Source organism: Manis pentadactyla, chromosome 2 (assembly GCF_030020395.1).
Source record: "Manis pentadactyla isolate mManPen7 chromosome 2, mManPen7.hap1, whole genome shotgun sequence".
Lineage (NCBI taxonomy): Eukaryota > Metazoa > Chordata > Mammalia > Pholidota > Manidae > Manis > Manis pentadactyla.
In genome coordinates this window covers 7,845,378-7,867,226 of record NC_080020.1, presented here as the reverse complement: position 1 = coordinate 7,867,226, position 21,849 = coordinate 7,845,378, and the positions used below count along the sequence as shown (strand labels likewise).

Here is a 21,849-nt window from a genome sequence, read left to right as displayed (position 1 = left end):
AATAATGGCTGAAAACTCCCCAAATTTGGTAAAAGACAAATTTACAGACTCAAGAAGCTCAGAGAACCCCTGACTGGATAAACTCAGAGAAAACCATGCTGAGATGTATCTTAATCAAACTACTGAAGACAAATATTTTTTTTAAATCTCGAAAGCTACCAGAGGAAAAAAAATGACATATAACATTTGAATGACTGTGGACTTCTCATGAGGCCAGAAGGCAGTGCACAACATTTTAAAAGTAGTGTAAGAAAAAAAAATGTCAACCCAGAGTTACTCAGTAAGAATACCTTTGACGAATGAAGAAATAATAACAACAGTCTCAGATGAAAGAAAACTAAGAGAATTAGTCAGGAGCAGGCCTTTATAAAGGAAATGTTCAAGGAAGTACTGTAGGAAGTAAGGAAAATATATCACAGGGAATTTGAGAATTCAGTCATGAAGGAAGAGCAACATAAATGGTAAATAGGTAAATATGACAGATTATTTTCTCCTCTAAAGTTCTTTGAAATATAATGATAGAAAGCCAAAATTATAAAATTGGTAGAGTTTTTAATGTATGCAGATGTGTAATATATATGACAACTACTAATACAACATAAAAGGGGCAAGATGAAGATTCTACATTTCCCTTGAAGAGGTACAATAGTAATTTTAATAGATTAAAACATGACATATGTATTTGGTAATGCCTAGAACAACCATCAAATACTACACAAAGACCAAAAGCAAACAGAGACATTAAAATGGAAGATGAATATATTTTTAAATATTTCAAAAGAATACACAAAAGTGGAAAAGAGAAATACAAAATGGAGGAGACAAAAACAAATAAAATAATGACTGATGAAAATACCACCTCATCAATAATTATATTAAATATAAATGTTCTAAGCACACCAAGTAAAAGTCAGTGATCATTAAATTGGACAAAAAAAATAAGACCTAAATATATGCTGTCTAGAAACCCACTTCAAATATCCTGATATAGATAGGTTAAAAGTAAAAAGGAAGGAAAAATACACACCATGTAAACACTTGTCAAAGAAAGCTGACTGTCTCCATTAATATTAGACCAAGTAGACTTTAGAACAAGGAAAATTACCAAGGACAAAGAGGCTCATTATGTAATGATATGAGGGCCAATACACTAAGACATACAATGTTTAATGTATGCACACACAGGAACAAATAATAAAAGTATTACAATATAACTGGAGAACTGCAAGGAGAAATCAATCCACAATTATAGTTGGAGGCTTTCAATTTCCTCTTTCAATAATAAAATGAGTAGACAAAAAAAATCAACAAGACCATAGTAGTCCTGAACAATACCTCTCCATCCGACAAAGAACAGAAGAACACATATTCCTTCTGAGGGCACGTAGATCACTTACCAAGGCAGACCATATACTGGTCATAAAATAAACTTACCACATTTAAAAGTATTGAAATCATGTAAAGTATATCCTCTGACCATAATGGAATTAAATTAGAAATCAGTAACAGAAAAATATTCTTAGAAATTAGATTAAACACTGCTAAATAATCCAAAGGCTAAAGAGCAAGTTTCAAATAGAATTAGAAAACATTTTGAACTGAGTGAAAATGAAAATACAATGTATCAAAATTGGTGGGATAAATCTAAAGCAATGTTGAGATGGAAATATGTCATTAAATGCATGTATTAGAAAGAAGAGAGGCCTCAAATTAATACTATGATTCTACCTTAGGGAACTAGAAGAAAGAAGAGCAAAAGAAGCCAAAGGTATCAGAAGGAAGTAAATAATGAAGAGCAGAAATCCATAAAACTGAAAACAGAAAAACAATACAGAAGACAATAAAACAAGAAATTGGCTCTTTGAAAAGGTCAATAAAATTGATAAACCTCTATACAAACTGACCAAGAAAATAAGAAAGTAGAAACAAATTACAACATCAGGAATAAAAAAGACATGATTACAGACCCAACAATGAAGAACTCTAGGCATATACATTTGATGACTTTGATGGAATGGAATAATTCCTCCTTATACCTAAACTACAAAAACTCCCTGAAGAAGAAATAGATAACTTGAATAGTTCTATACTCATTAAAGAAATTGAATTTATAGTTAATTGAACAGGTCCATACGGACAGAGAAAAATAGGTAAGACTAACTTACTGATATAGGGCTCCTTACTTTGTGCCTCTGCTGAGGAATAGACTGGTCCCCAAAGCTGAGATCTTCATTTTATTTGATAAAGGGTGTTGAGTAGTGGGTTGAGAGCAAACGTCTTGAAGTAGGAGAATTAAATGATAAATGGTTCTTAAGGTCTTAATCTCTTTCAGTCAAGGAGATTTCAGCAAATATGTTTTGGAAGAGATATCTACTTAACAACGGACAACCTCGCTAGACAGGAATACTAATAACTAGGAAGAGGTGGACTAAAATGTAGTGTTAAAGATTTCATCTAGGCAGGCAGTTTTCAAAAAATGAACATAACGGATAAATCTAAGAGTTGGTATAGTTTACATAGAACCACGTGTTTATTATTTTTTCCAGGTAAGGCATTTTTCTACATAAGACACATAATATATAGCTATGCTTTTTACATAAAAAGCAATGCATATTACACATTGCTAAAACATTTTTTAAAAGCTGCCTAGTTCAATACCCTGTCCCTAATCTGTCCTGGACAGTTAAACATGCCTTTGACAAATTGCATTTTCCACAATAGTTTTTTTGGACAGTAAAATGAATGAATTATCTAAACAGAAAATGAAAACCCTGAACAAGTATTACTTCTGTTCAATCAAGTACAATATTTAAGTATACAATTGAGCTGCTTCTCTTTATGTGCTTTGACAGGCAAATATTCTTGCCCCATACAATAATTCAAATTACCCCGAAGAAAATAACTAATTTGAGACTGAATAAAATGAGCCTGGTGGTATCAGAAACAAGCAGATTTGTTCAAGCAGTCTTGATAAAATCCATCTCAATGTGTTATTTTGAGACTAAGCCTTTAGGTCAGCACTGAGTTTATACTTGTGCTGAGAGTTGAAACAGTTGGCCAATGAGGACAGTCCTGCCATGATCTCACTTTTCCTAACTGTAGCCCCATCTGTTTGAAAATTTCTGCAGAGGTGTCCAGAACAGCTTGTTGGTAACACTGAGGCAGTTTCAAGGGGCAACTTTTTCCAAGGACCAAATAATCTTCAAAATATTCAAAAGAAAAACAGAATGGTCTAAGCTCTTGCTATTCTGTGTGTGGTCTGCGGATCATTAGCACTGCCAGCTCCTCTGAGTGTGCTGGAAATGCAGAACCTCAGGCCGCCCCCCTGACCAACTCCATCCGAATTTCATGTCAGTTTATCAACACCTCCAGGGCATTGGTATTTAAATTTGAGACACTGTGTTTCAAGCTCTTTGAATAGGTTTTCATCAGAGGTGAGTCGTGGGATGAAAGGGTTACATATTTTCAGGGGTAAGTGTTGATTCTTTAGACAGAGATTTTGGCACTGCGGTTATATATAGAATTGAACATCACATGGGGAAAACACAGAAAAGAAAAGGCCTCTGAGAAGTCAGCCTCTGCCAGTAGTGTTGCTCAGAGAACTAACCTCTACTGTGGCACAGCAGAGTTCCTGGAGGCCTGTGGGATGCTTATCAAGTTCAAAGGCAAAGGTTTTGGTATTAGGCAGGTGGTGTTAATGCTTTCTTCATATACACAAATCCACCTGTTGTTAAAAGTAAGCATTTATGAATTAACCTTCTTTAAGGGGACACTCTTCAACACTTTATCAGACCAATATCTGTGAACACTGGCTTTTTAATCACACAAAAACATCTCCTTCGTACAGGAAGGACACAGAGTGAAAAGGTTCACTTTGTAATCCATGACCTTAAGAGACTCTAGCTGAGTGGCACACCATGACCCAAATTCTGTTATTTTCCAATGTCTAAAGTGCAATCTTGGTCCAAACCCCTGGACACACACAGAACCCTGCAGGGGTCACTCTGCAAGATGAGATCACCCTTCCCAAGGCAGGCTCTGGCAGTCAGAAACCCTCTAACTTCACTTCAAGATTAATTTTCCAGCTGAATCTTCCTACTTTTTGTTCTCATAGATCTTTGTGGGGAGAACAGTCAGGTCTGGATGACCTAGATGAGGCTGGCCAAGGAGCTTCAGATGCCGATGGAGCACCAGCCAGGCTTGGAGAGCGGAGGGAGCCTCTCCCTCGCTTCTCCTCTGGGTCTCTGGGTCTCCTCTCTGGAACGGCTACTTGCATGACCTTTAGCTGATTCATCAATGTGATTCAACTTAGAATTGACTAAAGAGATATACAAGTGTCAAAACAATAATGGTGGTTTAACCATCTGCTTTTATTGATCATACACCCTGTCATTTTAGGACTGCTGTCACACTCTGCTTGGATATTTAAAATGTTCTTTATTGAGTCCTCAAAGTTTCTGAAATGAAACTCCAGCAATCAATTACCATAGAATCCCCAGGCCCCAGTGTCCTCACATTAGAGACCGTAAGAAACAGTAGGAGGAATATTGGCTCTAAAGCAAGACAGACTGGAGTGACTCTTCACTGAGCCATCGGGGTAAGTTACTTGAGCCTCACTGAGCCTCAGTTCCTCACTGCAAGAGGGGGAAAGAGCATCTATTGTTTAGTTTTCTGGGGCCAACTCAAGATATCACGAACTTTTCCCAGGTAAAAATCTCTTATGGGTAATTTATCAGTATTTTGGACAGATTCTCCCTCTCCAGAGTTCTCTTTTTTCCCAGAATAGTGGCAGCTGCAGGAAAAGCTACGTGTCCTTAAAGCAGCAAATGAGGAGCTTGTGTCCTCACGCCTCCTGCTGGAGCCCTGGGCCTGCTGGCCCTTCGGCTGCGTGCTGGCCCATGCTTCTGTGGGCCATGGGCCCTGTGTGCTATTGCCCTTGGTCGTGAGGCCTGAGGATTCTGTGTTCACCTCAGCACAACCTAAGGTTTCCTTCCCATTGATCAGGCCTCTTAACACATCCACACCACACTTCTGGGTCTGGCAATGCTCATTGCTTTCCCTGCACCACCCTGTTTAAAACTTCAATTCCCTCCCACGTAAGCAGTACTCACTGAATTTCCTCTCACCCTCTTCCCCTATGTTTCTTCATAGCATTCTCCTTTTTTATCACACCAAATAAAATACATGTACTCATTTATTGCGTTGTGTCACCCCTCCCGCCCTCACATACACTCCCTATAATGTAAACTCCGTGACGGCAGGTGTTTGGGCTGTTCTGTTCACTCTGTCTCCCTCATGCTTAGAACAGTGCCTGGCACCCATAAGTGCTCTTCTGATGTTTCAGCGTGTGTCAGATGAATGAGCGCTTATGGGATCAGATTGCTCCCTTAGGACCCAGGTTCCCATAGCCACACTTGGGCAGAGAGGAAGCTCAATCTGCGAGAAAAAGAAAACACAGGGACCACCCCTTCATACCACCCAGAAATCACAACCATTGAACTACCACCAAAGGGAAGACTCAGCCATAAAACACACGCACCCATCTAGCCTTGGAACTCTGCATGAATGACCATTGTCACCCACCCCACTGTGACACGCTGCCCCACCCATCCTATGTCAATAGCAGAGTCCTGACCCTTTGGAAGCTTCTGACACTCTACTGGTTGGTTCCAGTGGGGAAAGATTGGACTTCAGAAGCTGAGTGACTAAGGTAGAATTAGGAAGCCATTTATATCAGAAGGGGGATAGACTTTATTGAAGAATTGGAGAAAAAGAGGAAACTAAGGTACAAAATGAATCAAATTATCTACTTCTGCTTGGTTTTTCTGAGCCCTATTTAATACTAAAGATCTCAATATCTGAAGATCCTTACAGAGTCCCGGCTAAAGGTCAGAAAGATTATTTTTCAGGGCGGTCATGCACCTACATTCATGCCCACAGGGCCTTAAGGAAAGCAGCTGGGCACGGAGCAAAAAGGGACTTCAGAGGAATGGATGACCTTTATTGATTCTAATTAACTGGAGCAAAGTTTGAAAGGGTTCTTCTTCTAGAGAACCATCTCCGCATGTACCCACTAGAAGGACACACACTGAATTTTACAGCATTATCTCTGTATCCTTACCTGACGTACAGTCAGATCAGGAACAGAAGAATCAAAGGGCTGGGTTTTGTCATGGCCAGAACCTGGGGGGTTGGAGGGAGGGAATCGGTTGACTTGACTTTGTCCCTATCCTTTGGGACTCTTGGCTAGTTACTCTGTGTTTCATAAATGGACCCATTTCCCCACCTCATCCAATACATGTCTGCTGGTATTTTAGGGAATCTACAATGCAACAACCCGAGGAGGATCAGCTAGATCACGAGTAAGTATCATGATTATGCAAAGCCACATCCAAGGACCAAGGTGTGAAGCACGTCTGCTCTTCATGGCTTCCCTCATCTTCCCCCTCCTCCATCCTACACTCCTGTCTAGCCAACCCCCTGCTGACACCACCCCAAGCACTCCATGTCCTCCTGAAGTGACAACTATTGTAAGTCCTGCATCTATTCAGCCCTTCCAAGGAAGGACTTACTTTGCCAAAATCATCCCTAATTCCTACTCAAAACAAAAGACCTCTCCCTCACACTTTATTCCCAGTTAAGCATTTCAAAGAGAAACCAATTAACTGACACCAAACAAAAAAGAAAAAGGTATTGAGAGCTTCCCATTTGCCAGGTACCCTTTCTAAACCACTGAGGTGTTACCATTATTACATTCAAATTCACTTCAAAAAAGATGTTTGTATTCTTGAAAGTGAATGCCTGGATCATATGTGTGTGTACTCGGTGGAGTATCTCCCATGGTAGATTCTCAAGCTTTGGAGCAGGCAATGGAGAAGTTCTGAGATGCGAGGAGGGAGGGAACAGCAGAAGCCCCGTGTGCTGGTGGAGAGCTCTTGCGGCATAAGGCAGGAACCAACTCTAAGTGATGTGCCAGGTGCCTGGATGAAAATACTCAATGGGAGTGTATTTCATGAGCAGATTTTGTGCACCATTTGCTGAGAAACCATTCTCTCCAATACAAGAGGCTATTAAGGAAACAAACTTCTTCTGGAACCAGGGAAGAGGTGTACTATTATATTCAGCACTTTGATCAAGAAAGCCTGGGAAAATCCTCTCTTGCTGCCTGAGTTGAGAATTACAGAAACAAATAGTAGGGCATGATTAAGAAATACAATTTCCTATGAAAAAGGAAAGGTGTGCGCCCAGAAACAGCCAGGTTGCTGAATGACACGTCTCCTAGATACCCCTTCTGGCCCAAAGATCCCTGACCCTGAGATAACTGGCCCTTGTTCCTTTCGGGGGCTGAATCTGTAGGTCAGAGGAGGTGGAGATCTTAAGACTGGCCCAGTCAAACAGGAACATTGACAGTTTGAACAGAGACCTTGAACGAGATCTGCAAAGAATAGATGAAGCAAATCAGGAACTTCTTCTCAAAATCCACCAGAAAGAAGATGAAATACAGAGGTGAGTGCTGGGGTTTCTTGAGGGAAGTTCCCAATCCAAGGGATGGGATAGAGGAGGAGAGACAAACCTCAATTTTCCTACCTGCTCTGGAGACCTATATCTTATGTAGCAGTTTCTTCCTCATTCTTTGGCATTTCCTGTGGCTCAAACCCTGAATTATAGCAAGTTTCAAAGAGATTCTTAAAAGATTGGATGATATTCACCTGAGCTGAAAGAACACTAGGGTGTTTGAAATGGAATTCAGGTCAAACTTTGAAGTGATTTTTTTTCTGCCTTTGAAGTGATTATGATGGCAAGGACCCAGGAAAGATGGGTTTTCGATTTGAGAGCCGTATTTATTGACACTGAAGTACCCTTAAAACTGACAGATGTGTTTTTTTCAGTTCTGAAGCAGTCTGTTCCTCACACTATGTGCTTGTGTCATTCAGGCTGGAAAGTGAGATCACTCAGCCGCAAGACCTGACAGATGATGAGGAGTGGGAGCAGCACAATAGGACCACCATGGAAAGGGAAAGAACGCTGCAAGACCTGGAAGAAGAAATAGCCAGACTTGTAAGCAAAAAGCTGGGAAGAGCCATCTGATAGGTGTTACTCCTCAGCTTGTCTCTCATCAGTCATCAGATAAGCTAGTCTCCTCTTTTTTACATGCAAAGAATAGTCAAAAGACATGGTAAAATACGTGTTGAGAAATTTTCATATTGGTAATATTTCATATTGGGAAGCCCTGCATGTGAGCATGTCTATCCTGGTGAGTTGGTACAGATACGTATGTGGAAATCAAACCACAGGTCCTTTACCTGACAATACGCAGTGACGTAGAGTCACTGCAGGGAAATAGCACCCGGTGAAAGTGAGAACAAGCAGCTGAATAAAGATGGGTGGTAGCAGGGAGCTCCGCACCTATGCACTTCTGCTTTCTCTCAACAGGAAAGGAAAAGTGAGGCTCTGGTCCACGATACAACAGAACTTCAGAAAAAGGTGGGATGGGGCTCTAGTTTTCCCCAAGTTCCCCGCAGCGGCTCCAGTTGTCAAAGGGACAAGGGAGGGAAAATGATCATAGAGGATCCCACATGTCAGAAAAGTCTGTGCAGGGGGCGGGTTCCACCCCTGCCCCCCTCTCCTGAGGATGATCCTCGTCCCTGAATGCCATGGACTTCCCCTGCAGGCATAAGGTGAAGGGAGTGGGGTCGACATTTGGGCTATTTGGTGATCCTGTGGGTTTTTCATTCTATCACAAGAAAACGGAATCCACTGACACTTTGTCGGAAGGTGAAAGGTTAATTTTATTTTCAACAGAGACTTTTAAAATAATTAAATCCCAAGGCCTTCCCCTTTCCTTATCCAAGCATTCACTCCACCTCAACTCCTGCTCAAAATACAGTGGGTTTCCTATGATCGCCCTACTTTCTGACCCCCGCCTGCAGCCCTCTGTAGCCCGGAATGGCACAGGGTTCAGGGAAGTACTCCTGCTTGGGCACACTCTAGCTCTGGTGGCCAAGACTAGTGAGAACAAGTCGGAGGTAGAATAAAAATGCTTCCAAGGGCACCAAGTATCCATTAAGGGACCCTCTCCTGGCAGCTTTAACAAGGCCATGTTATTGGCTCTACACACGAAACAGTGTGTTTGTCTTCTAGAATTTTTCATTTGATGTATTTTTATTTGAAATACGTATTTATTTAAAATCACAGCTTACAAGGAAATCGCAAAAGGCAACCAAGTGTGAACAAGGCCATCTACAGGGAGCACTGGAAGGGTCAAAGGTAAATGGAAAAGCAATCTTGAGTGGGTTTGGGTTATGTGACCAGGAAGCAAGCTTTTAAGTGGAAACAACTTTCAAAACTGGGATAAATTCTTTGTAGTTTTAGCCCATGTCAGACTTAAGCCTAGGCTACTGAGTACTGAATTCTTTTCTGCCCTTGGTAAGGAATTTCACTCTGAAGCCACGCATTTTGTTTCTCTTCCTTCAGGAAGAGCAGAACACAATTGCACAATGCATATATAACACTGAAGTCCCTCGTTTCTATCCTGGTCCCAGCACTTAGTGAGGTATATGAACTTGGGCAATTTAATCAGCCCCTTTCAGCCTCAGTTTGAAAACGGAATGAAATGGTATATTTTAAAAATGGTCTTTCTTTTTTTGAAGAGTAAAACCTTCAAACATCACATATTTAATGTGATTATTTAAAAGTCTAGCTGAGGCAAATGTATGGATTCACAGAGCAGAGCTAGGATTTGTCAGTCTACTGTGTGCTAGGTAATTTACACACTCTATCACTGACTCCCATCCAGGAAAGGAGTCATTCAATTTATCACTCAGAGATTTAGTGACCTCTACCTGCTGAGTGTATCACACGTTGCTTAGCATTTCTCTAATTGTGTTCCAAAGATAAAAACCTGGGCACAACCACAATCCATGAGATCAAAGATGCAAAAAGGTGGACTTATTTTTTTATTCAGAAAGCAGGTACAACTCTTACTTGATACTTTCTGTAGAATTACATCTTGCCCTTGCCTTATTTCTCTTTAGCTTCTTAAGCTCACACTTAAGCTCATACTACATCTGTGGGACCCCTGCAGAGAAGGACACACTGAAAATAGAAATAGAAAGAGAAAAATAGAGAATTACTTCCCTATTTCCTGTCAGCCAAATTAGTACTGATGGCCACACACACACACACAAAAAACAAAACAGGAAGTCCAAAGCCACCAAAACAGCTTCCTTGGCCACGCCTGTCCAGGAAATGTATCTGGAACGAAGAAATGTGGAGCCTGCATGTGCTTCAGGATAAACTTGGGGCTCAGGTTAGAAAGGCTTAGGAAGCCCCTTGACTAGCCTTGCCATATAACTGTATTTGCTTCCTTCTGCTCAAAACAAGTTTTCTTGACAGTAGCCCTCCAGAGACCATGGCGAGGCTTTAAGTCTGGTGATGCTGTGTCACCTCAGCTGAGCCGAAAGACTATAGGTAGTTCCACGTATTGTCAGAACAATGGCCATTATTTTCCAGGAAGCTATTAGCCCACCTCCAAAGAACTCTAAAGCATCACTGACCCTTTAAATTACACCCATGTGCCTACATGTGTTGTAGAATTCTCAAGTGACTTCTCTAATTTTATGAAATCCATAGCATCTCTTGCTTCTGTTGTTCTTATATCCTGGCAATCAGCTCATCAGTTTAATGGTATGCCTGCTGCGCCTCTCTGTGTCTCAGACCACTGTCCTGAAAAATACAGCCCTTAGCACACTTGGCTCTCTGGCCCTGGATAGAATTGACTGAAGAGGAAAGGAACTGTTCGAAGTCTTCAGATGTGAAACAATGGTCCCTAGATCAAAGTGGGAACAGGAGAGCTAAAGGTGGAAGGAAGGAAGAACGCAGGCTTGTCTGCTCTAACTAGGGAATAGAGCCCGAGCACGTCGATTCCTCTGCTACTATTACCCTCTGCGAGCCACCATAAGCCCTTGCCTGGATGCCAAATTAGCCCCTTAGTCTTCCTGCTTCTGCTCTTACCGTTAATCTACCTTTCACACATAGAAAAGACTTATTCTTTAAAAACACAAATCAGATTATGTCCTTACTACTTCGAGTTCACACCTGGATTCTCACTGCAATTAAAATAAAGAACCAAACTCTAGAAGCTACAAGGCCTTACACATTATCTCATCCTTGTCAACCTTTCCCCACCTCATCTCCTCCTCACCAGGTGTTTCCCCACGCTCCAGCCACATAACTCCCACATACACACTACATATGTGCTCTTTCACAGTATTCACTCTTGCTGCAACCCTGCATGGGACACATTTCTTCCAGACCTCCATTTGGCTACTATTTACCATTTAGATTTCAACCCAATATCATCCCATCAGACAGGACTTCACCCATGACAACTCTCATGCCATCACTATCACTACATTTCTCTGTTTGTATTTATTTCATAGCATTTATCATTCTCATGCTGACTTATCTGTTAATGTCCCCAACTAGAATGTAAGCTCCGTGAGGCAGAGACTCTGCCTGTCAATCTTGTTCACCACTGTAGACTTTCTGCTCTCATGGCCCTCTGCCCATCACTCCAACATAGTGACTAATATAGAACAGGCTTCCATCAAACAGGGAAGGAAAAGAAGGAAGAAGGAATATGGGGAGCAAAAAAGGAGTGAGCAGTAAGTATATAAAATGAAAAGGAAGAGTGACGTTTTTCAAGATTGATGTTTTTCCTAAGAGGAATAGCGAAGAAGGAAGGAAGCTAAGAATTGTAGTTTAAGCATGAGTGGAGCCCTGATGAATGCTAAGGGCTTGGGAGTGTAGAAGGGTAGGTTCACCTTAAGGACGCTGCATGGTTTGACTCTCCTTCATTAAAAAGACATCTGACATCATACCTGATGAATGCCAACCACTGGAAGATAACCTTTGAGACAGCATTTCACAATGGAAGCCTGCTTGCACCTTGAGTTACCCATCTCCTTCCCTTTCTATAGGTTAAGTTACAACAGCTGGAAGCTTCCTGTGCTGACCAAGAGAAGGAACTGGCTAAGGCGATGGTAGAAATTTCAGTATTTCTTCTCCCAGAGGAAGGAAAAGTTGATGTTCAGTTAGACGATGCAATACATTCTGCAAATGATTGACTTATATAGAATAAGGTTCCAGATGCAGAACCATTATGGGGTTGAGGAGGGGATGAAGGAAAGGAAGATAAATACAGTCTCCTAGGTTTCCTTCTCTTCAATAATTTTTACAGGAAATGTTCCATATCTGTATCTTCAACCAATTAGTATCTATTCTTCTCTCAACTGTCCCAAAATAAAATTCCCCACAAAATAAAGCTTATCTAGCCACAGAAAAGAAATGAGTTCATACGTACAGCAATAACATATTTAGAACAATTAGAAAACTACATTTAGGGTCTGGGATTTAGGAGGAAACAAATATACTCTGGTTCTTAGAGAAATTACCTGAAAGAAATTTAAGACTGAATTTTGGTTTCCCAGGTAATGGAAGACTACGCATTGGTGGCCCAGCTCTGCAAAGATCAGGTCTTCTGCATTAAGGTACAGTTTCTCGGTAATGGGACAGAGAAGGGTTTGTAAGGTACAGGATAATATGAAACCAGGCTTCTCAAGGAACACTTTCTAGAACAATATTAACTCTTCAAAGTGGCATTACAAAGGGTCTTTGGGTCCCCGACAACCCACCACCAATATCATTCTGTTATAGCTCTGGTCTCCTGACCTCCGTGCTCTTAAATTCATAAAGAGCACTTTTCCTTTCATGACGCCAACTACCCAGGGACAGGAAGTGTAGCGAGTGATCAGGAGTGGTGGTGGGTGTCGGGGCTGGAAAAGGACACCAAGCATTCATGTTACCACGTAATAATACATGCTTCTTATGATTAGAAAAAGTGTAAGGCTTCTAATTAGTAACTCTGATTTCTTTTATTTCTCTTGGAAGAAGTACCAGGAAACTTCAAAGAACATTGAAGAAGAGGTAGAGACACGGCTCCTTGAGAGAGAAGTGTGAGTTTTGGCAAAAAAAGGAACTTCTTGGTTTTAGTGGTGACTCCAGCTCAGCCTGGGTCAGAGCAAATATTCCTCTGACCAGTTCCTACTCGGGACTGAGTGAGCCCCAACACCACATCTCTCTCCCTTCTGTTAGGGATCGTTTGACTCCCACTAAACCGCACCAACTTTAAAATGCAGGTCCTTCTTCCATCCTTCTTAAAAAACCACAGAAACACATCTTCCTTCATGCTTTTATCACATTTTCAATTATTGAGGTTTATATTAAGGACAGGAACATCTGATTTTCAAAGGGCTGGTAGTCAGGCCTTCTGACGAGTAGGACATTCCTACTTTCACAGAAAAGCCCTTTAAACTAATACCACCCTCATTTTCCCGAAAACATAGAGACTCAGCCATGTAAGATAGGCATGAAACTAACGTCTAGACACACGAAGGCTATCATATTACCAAACCCAAACTGTATGCTATATTAACTACTAAACTAGGACCATTAAAGGTTAGACATGGTAAGACAAAAGCCCCTCCTTTCTGAGTTTGCCTAGAATTGATATGGTGAGAAAACAAAGTCAAAAATCTCACTCCCATTTCTTGGCCCCTTTTTAGAAGTTAAATCTGAACTTAGTGAAGAAGTACTTACATTTATTAAATATTTTAGAATCTTGGGATCAAGGTAAAGGGACCCAAACTTCATACCACCTCTAAATAGCCCTGGTATGCATTGTGGCCTGGGAGGGCCACAGGGCACCAGGACTTGGAATTCTGAAGGATACCTTCAAGTTTCCCGAGAGCCTTCCTGAACATTAAGTATGGCTTCACTGCTAAGATAAGTTTCTAGAACAGAGCTGCCCAGTAAAACTTTGTGCCATCCAATAAGGAGACAAGGGCCACGTACTGAGTGCCTGAAACACAGTTAGTGTGACCGAGGAACTGATTTATTTTTATTTTTATTAACTTATTGTTTATAGCTACGTGCAGCCACTGGCTTCCATAGTGGACAGCACAGCTTTAGGATATGAAACTTTTAAAATAATCATTATGTAGTATGAATATTTGAATGTACTTTATTCAATCCCTATCTTGGTTCACTTCCCCCTAGATCAAAACTCTTGAGCATGAGCTCGGCAAGAAAAGAACATAACAGCCAAAATAATAAGGTGAGCGTTCCACCCTGTGTCCACTCAGGGCCACTGCCTGTCAGAGTTTCCAAAACACTATAAGCCAGGAAACATACACAAAGGTTCCCATGTGCATTTTCCACGAACGGTACTAGATATAATTTAAAAGCATTCCAACCTGAAACAAAGAAGACAACTGTCTTCCCTCTCTTACAGCCATGTGAATACGAGACATGTCCTCATAGAAACTAGTCTAAGACCTAAGAAGGTTCAGAATGCAAGCAAGAAGGAACATTAACTGAGGCTATGCCCTACAGAGAAGAGGCTAATATAGGACACATACACCACACCACCCTCCTCCTGTAATCACAGAACTCTTTCCAGATGATCCCAACATGGTCCTGAATCTTTCAAAACACACAGCACCAGGGTTATCTGTCACTATCTGATCAGAGTCACCCCATGACTTAACATAAGAAGTCACCACTTCTTTATGACACAGCTCCAAATCTGTTCATGTTTAACATCGTGATGTCACCAGCACATATGCAAAGGTCAGAAGGACAGAGAATTGGATGCAGAGCATCACGGCTCTTTGCCTGTTTGGCATTTTGTGGCAGCAAGTTCACAGGGCTAAAAGATGAACTTTTATTTAACTTTATTTTTGGAATGAATATTGGTTTTAGAGGCAAGGTTGACATTCACCAGAAATTTTCTGGCATGAAATATATGGTCTTGATAATCTCAGAAAAAAAAGTCTTCTTTTCCTAAAAAGCAAATATCAATAATCCCCCATTGTCCCTGGGGTCATCCAAATGTTTGGGTATATGTCAGACTTGACCATGACTCCGATTGTCCTGAGCAAGTCATTCTGGCCCCTCTCTTGCATATTCGACACAGCAAAAAAATTAACTGGACCCTGAAATTCACTGGACTCCCCCTCTCTAGGATGAGGCTTAGCATAGTTTCTGATATGTCCCGTCATCTATCCCCAATGGTTCATCAAAGTATTCATCTGACTACCCATCAGAGGAAAAACAGAGTGTCTTCATCAAGATTATGAGAGTCCCATGACGGTCCTATTCCCTGAGTTTGAGTCGTCTTTACAGAGACGCTCCCTGAGCACTGATTAGAGGGCACTTCACCTCATCTGACTCAAGCTATAGAACCAAATTTGTAAAACATAAAGTTTCTCATGATTCCAATTCTATGAGCCTTATTTACACAATTTTAAAATGTGATCTTAATTCCTCTGTCTTTTCATCTCCCGAGGAAGTTAAAAGGAAAATGAAATAACTAAGAAAATATTTTGTAAAAGAAATGCCACAGAAATTCAGGATGTATCTTCATCTTTACATGTTTATACTTTTAAAACTTATCTCAGAATATATTTGCGTGGTTTCCATAGCTTGTTCATTCCCCTAAGGGTTGCTGGCTGAGCTGAAGGTGAGCAGAGAGTTATGAGGGCCCAGAATGGGGATTCCCAGAGGCCCCACCTGGCCCTGCCACTCACTAGCTGTATAACCTGGGGCGACATATTGTACGTTTCTGTGCCTTCCTCTACTCCCATCAGTATATAAGAAGGTGATACAAAATTATACACAAATATGTAAGTGTATATATATATATATGTATATATCTATATATATATATCTGTGTATGTATATATAAATACTGCACACTCACATATATGCATATATATGTATACACATTGTCTTTGAAATTTTCTTCTGTTTATGCTTATGAAAAAAGTTTGTATGGTATCTAACTGTAACATATAACTAATGGCTCACTGAATATTACTTGACAGTGATGACAGCTTCCAAAAATTGCTTATTTATCAATGTCCTTTCTTCTTCTCCCAGGACAAGTCTCTCCAAAAGAAGGGAATACGGCTCTGTAAAAGGCAAGTAAATATCTTTGAGCAGACTTCCTGAAAACTGGGAGATCTACTAGCCACCCTGCAGATGACAAGGAGAACCTTGTATACACACACACACACACACACACTCTCTCTCTCTCTCTCTCTCTCTCTCTCTCTCTCACACACACACACAGAGTCAACAAACTAGTGTCATCAGTGACCACATTTCTCAGTTTTAACGCTATGACTTCTTGCAGTATTATTTGCAGTATACATTTTCCAGTATTAGCAGCCAACAGCCCAGTAGTAATCAGAAACGGGAATCTTATCACCTAAAAGAGATGTGGCAAATGTCATATTTACTCCCTCTTCCCTTAACAATCTGAATTCATTTGATGTATCTGGATCCCCAGTAGAATCAGTAGATTAGAAATGGGGTTCATAAGCATAGTGATTGGGTTTTCACACTATTGTATGAGACACGCCTCCCTCAAACCTTGTTACAATGTCAGCTCTTTACCCCTGACATGAAAAATATGTACATACATAGGGAGAGAACTTCTAAATGCAAGTACACTGCTGCCTAATAACAGATAAGAGGAAATGATTGTGAAAAAGAGATAAAGCACCTAACAGTATCCAGCACATCATAATTGCTCAAAAATATTTGTTAACCTGAGTAAGAACTCAAGATTCAAACAACAGAGTGCATGTTAATTCTGAAGGAATCACTGGGACAGCAAAAATTTGTATTCATGTAGCCCTTGTATTTTCAAGAAAAGGTCAAATTATGTTCAATATAATCTGTTTAAGAAGGCATACAGAAACATAGATTCAAAGTGGTATAAAAAATGATTTAGAAAGAGTTCCATCAAAATGATTAACATGAAATTATTGGCGTTTAAAGGTAATTTCCAAATGTCTACAATATTGGCTTAAGGGGGATGTCCCTTCATACAAGGAAAATGAAGTACTACATATTTTGATATTCCTACATACAGTGTTCCTGGAACAACTAGTAGAATTCTTCCTAGAACTCCTAGGACTGCCTTCACCTATACTTCTAACACCCGTGCCCAGCATGGAATCGCCCATGTGGACTCCCCAGGACTGTCTGCCTTAATGAGACTTGGTAATCTGGAGGAGAATGTACAAGTTTAGTTCATCAAACTACAAATACCTTCCCTCTTGTTTTACTCGACCATTCTGTGGGGCACTGGTGTGCTGGCCGTTAACTCAAGAGATTAAAAAGTTGGTTATTCCTAAGATTTTGCCTGGGAATGTCACCCAGAACCTCCTTATGAATATGGTATCCAGCTTCAAGGAGATTTGCAGGAAGGAGGAAGGAGGTTTGTAAAGGGCCTCTGATTCTAATTCTAAGACACTTCACCAGAATGGGTCCTGGATCCTGGCTCTAAGATCAACTCTAGAGAGAGACGTCAGAGAACTGGTGGGGAAGGGGTTCTCTCTGACTAGTGAGGGCAGGTGGTAATGAATTTGTCCTGGCGCTGGAGGCAGCCCAGAACAGCTGGATAAGGTTAATGTAGGAAGGAAACAGTGGCGGTTTGCTCATGCAAATCACAGTAACACAGCAAGGGCAAAAAAATTCATCATTTAAAGAAGAAATCAAGACCACTATAGGGAAATGTAGAGAAATGTATTAAGAGATATTAAAAGTATCATGAATGAAAGAAGAGAAATACCATGATCGTGGATAGGAAGCCTTAATATCAGAAATACATCACTTGTCTCCAGTTGATAAATAGTCAATTCAATTCCAATAAAAATCCCCAAAAGATTTTTCATGGAATTGAATGTAATGATTCTAAAATATACTATATTTGGAGGAGTAAAGGGTCAGACATAACCTGGAAATTCTAAAGAAAAGCAAGAGGTGGGGAACATGCCATTTCAGACATCAGAACTTACTATGAAGCTGCAATAATTATGATAGTGTGCTATTGGGACCAGACTAGGAAAACTGAACAATGAAACAGAACAAAAAAAAGAGCTTAGAAACAGTGCACACATTTAGACCTTTGATATGTAACACTAATTATATGTCTTAGGGGAAAGGAAGAATTGTTCAAAAATATGGTAGGGAAAAACGTTACCCAAATAAGACAAAAAATGATATCAGATCACTAACATTCAGCATATATAAAAAGCAAGCCCAAGGTGTTAAAGACGTAAATGTCCACAAAAAGAAAGAAAGGGATCTTTAAAATGCAGCATGAGTTAATCTATTACCACTGAACAAATTACCCCCAAACTTACTAGTTTCAAATAATAAACACTTATCATGCCATAGTTTCTGTGAGTCAGGAATCTTTGAGTCCCTCAGCCTGGTAGTTCCAGCCCAAGGCCTGGTATGAGGCTACCGACAAGATGCTGGCCAAAGTTACAGCCATGAGAAGGCTGGGCTGGGGCTACAGGATCTATTTCCACACGCGCTTTTCTGCTGGATTTTGGCCGGAGGTCTCAGTCCCTCAGCACGTGCGCATCTCCACACGGCCGCCTGGGTGTCCTCCCAATACGACAGCAGGTTTGCTCCTGGGAGGAAGGAAGAAGCTGCGGTGTCTTTAGCACCCGGTCCGGGAAGTCACACCCGGGCACGTCCACGACGCTGCACTCTTTAGAATCGAGCCCTTACGCCCAGTCCACACCCCAGTGCAGGGAAATCTCAGAGTGAGGGGAGCATCAAAGAATTTGTGAACATATTCCTAAAATGCTACGAACTCTCAATGACGATAGAAGTATCTCTCAGGCCGTGGTAATGGGCATGGATTTTTAACACGACATAAAAAGGATTGATTGTAATTAAAGGAAAGGTTGATAAACTAGACTTTATTCAAAATTATTAACTTCTGTGCTTCGACACTTAGAGCAAGTGAAAGTTAGAAAGTAGAGGGAAGTTATTCAAAGTACACATGGAAAAGGATTCATATCAAGAACAGATAAAGAACTTTTACCATTTAGTAAGAAAAGCTCAACCCAGCAGATAAATGGGCAAAAGGAACACATCAGACCAATAAACCCATGCACAGATATTCAGCATCACTGTTCATCTGGGAAATACAAATCAAGACCATAATGAGATATTACTTTACACCCATTTGATTTGTGAAACTTTAAAAATCTGACGGTAAGTGTTGGAGAAGGTGTAGATCCATAGAAATGCACACTCTGCTAGTGGGGTATAAATTGGTGTGACTACGTCACATGACAATTTCAGATAATGATAAATACTAAAAGAAAATAAAACACAGCGATGGAAGACAGTAACTAGCAAGCCAGCACAAGGGAAGGACCACATTTACAAGGGGTTGCTGGGAACGGAGACAAGATTTAGTGGGAGACATTTGAATATCAAGAAGGAACCAGGTGTGCATATAGGTATGACTTACTATTTTGTTCCTGGTTTTCTAACATCTGGCTAACAGTTTCTTGGCTTTCTCTTTTCAGGATTTTTCAGGTTCTCTTTTTCATCACCGTATTTTTCATCACACTGCTGGGCTACTTGTTTTTCCACATAAGCTTTATAAATCCAGATCTCCTAATCGACATACTACCCAAGATACTGAACAGGAGCACCTTGTGGAGGCTAAGGAGCTTCCTCTCTGCATCTCTCACACTTCGGACTGAGGACTTGTTGCCCCACTAATTTCCAAAAAACATCCTTGGGAAAAGAAGGCAAGTGGTACCTGACTGTGTACACTAGGCGATGGTGGAACTTGTAGAGGGAAGATGTTTTCTTCAGTTTTTCCCTTGAGGTTTGCCTACTGATTACCTTTCTTCCCATGTTGTCTTTCCAAGATCAACCTTGCCCAGTAAACAGCTCTGTCAATAGATTTCAGCGGCTACAGGATAAGCTAAATAGTATGAAATAGTAAACAAAGAAGATCATTTTCAGAATAATGTCATAGATGCTAAGCAAAGTTAGAGTCTCCCAATACTCCTAGTTAATCTTAAAACTTTAAGAGACTGGATCTCTGCAATGCAGATGGCTCTCTAGTGATAATTAGAACTCTATAGTAGCAAGTGACCTTAACTTAAGCTAACTTACAAATTACAGCAAAATTAAAAAAAAGATATAGCCTTATGGAACTAAAAATCTGAGGTTTCAGGCATGGCTGAATCCAGAAGTTTCACCAGTGTCCTCAGGGCTTCATCTCTCTCCCTTTCTCTGAATGGGCATTGCACCATTAAGTGGCAATATTGTGCCAATAACCTAAATCTTATACTACCAGATTAGCAACTTCAGTACAATCAGTCTTTTCCAATAACTACAGCCGGAAAGACCAAAGAATCTGTGTTGGCCGAGGTCAATTGCCTATCCCTGCCCCCTAATCAGCTGATCATGTGTCAGCAAAGTCATCCTTTAAAGAAAGGCTTAAAGGCATCTTGTACCACAGATAAATATTACAAACAGAAGTAACCAAATGGAAAAAAAAATTAAGCAACTTTCTTAATCTGGTAAATTGCCTAGAATGAGAAAATTATTTCTTAACCCCAGGCCTCAGAGAAAACAAAATCCTTTTCTCCTGGCAATTACAAGAGTAATGTGCAAATATGCATCGTCTGACAATACAAGTCATGGAGTTTTCACCTGGCACCCTAAATGGAAACACCCTCCACCATCTCAAAGAGCACCACTGCATGCATGGTTTATTCCCACATTGAGTGGCAGTTGCATTCTAGGGTCCAGTGGAATCCGGCAGTTTCTGCCCAGTAGGTGTGGCCTTAATAGGTGTTTCACTAAACCAGACTTCGTTCTTGGCACAAGGGGAGGATAAGGTATGGCCAGCTCCCATTTACCATTGTCCTGCCACATGACAGAGCTGAGCAAGAAATCCACTCCTCTGCACTCATGAATTTGAGACTTAGAATCATGAAAGAAAAAGTATTTTCACACATTGTGATTTCAGAGTCACTTAAGAAAACTTAAAAAAATTTTTCTTCTCATACATATTTCATTATTCATCACTATGTTTTCTCTGCTGTAGCTAAGTGACAAAGCACCAACTTCTGTGGGACGCAGCGAAAGCAGTCTTAAGAGGAAAGTACATAGCAATCCAGGCATATTTAAAGAAGGAAGAACAATCCCAAATGAATAATCTAACATCACAATTATCGAAATTGGAAAAAGAAGAACAAATGAGGCCTAAGGTCTGCAGACGGAGGGACCTAATAAAGATCAGAGAAGAAATAAATAAAATTGAGAATAAAACAATAGAAAAAAATCAATGAAACCAAGAGCTGGTTCTTCAAGAAAATAAACAAAATAGATAAGCCTCTAGCCAGTCTTATTAAGAGAAAAATAAAGTCAACACACATCAACAGAATCAGAAATAAGAAAGGAAAAATCACGACGGAACCCATAGAAATACAAAGAATTATTACAGAATACTACGAAAACCTATATGCTAACAAGCTGGAAAACCTAGGAGAAATGGACAACTTCCTAGAAAAATATAACCTCCCAAGACTGACCCAGAAAGAAACAGAAAATCTAAACAGACCAATTACCAGCAACGAAATTGAATCGGTAATCAAAAAACTACCCAAGAACAAAACCCCCGGGCCAGATGGATTTACCTCAGAATTTTATACGACATACAGAGAAGACATAATACCCATTCTCCTTAAAGTTTTCCAAAAAATAGAAGAGAAGGAAATACTCCCAAACTCATTCTATCAAGCCAACATCACCCTAATACCAAAACCAGGCAAAGACCCCACCAAAAAAGAAAACTACAGACCAATATCCCTGATGAACGAAGATGCAAAAATACTCAACAAAATATTAGCAAACCGAATTCAAAAATACATCAAGAGGATCATACAC

The 21,849-nt window shown here is 40.4% G+C and overlaps 1 protein-coding gene and 1 pseudogene across 1 annotated transcript; both read left to right on the top strand.

Moving 5' to 3' along the window:
- The first annotated feature begins 3,809 nt into the window (after positions 1–3,809).
- Positions 3,810–20,642, top strand: LOC118922994 (transmembrane and coiled-coil domain-containing protein 5A-like). The gene is made up of 12 exons (XM_057489832.1): positions 3,810–4,597; positions 6,318–6,362; positions 7,357–7,506; positions 7,935–8,058; positions 8,434–8,484; positions 9,196–9,267; positions 11,982–12,038; positions 12,492–12,551; positions 12,952–13,016; positions 14,119–14,176; positions 16,003–16,043; positions 19,467–20,642. Exons 2-12 carry the CDS (start codon positions 6,328–6,330, stop codon positions 19,663–19,665), a joined length of 912 nt encoding a protein of 303 aa, XP_057345815.1. The 5' UTR covers positions 3,810–4,597; positions 6,318–6,327; the 3' UTR covers positions 19,666–20,642.
- On the top strand, positions 16,419–16,529 carry LOC118923026 (small nucleolar RNA U13; annotated as a pseudogene).
- Positions 20,643–21,849: the final 1,207 nt, after the last annotated feature.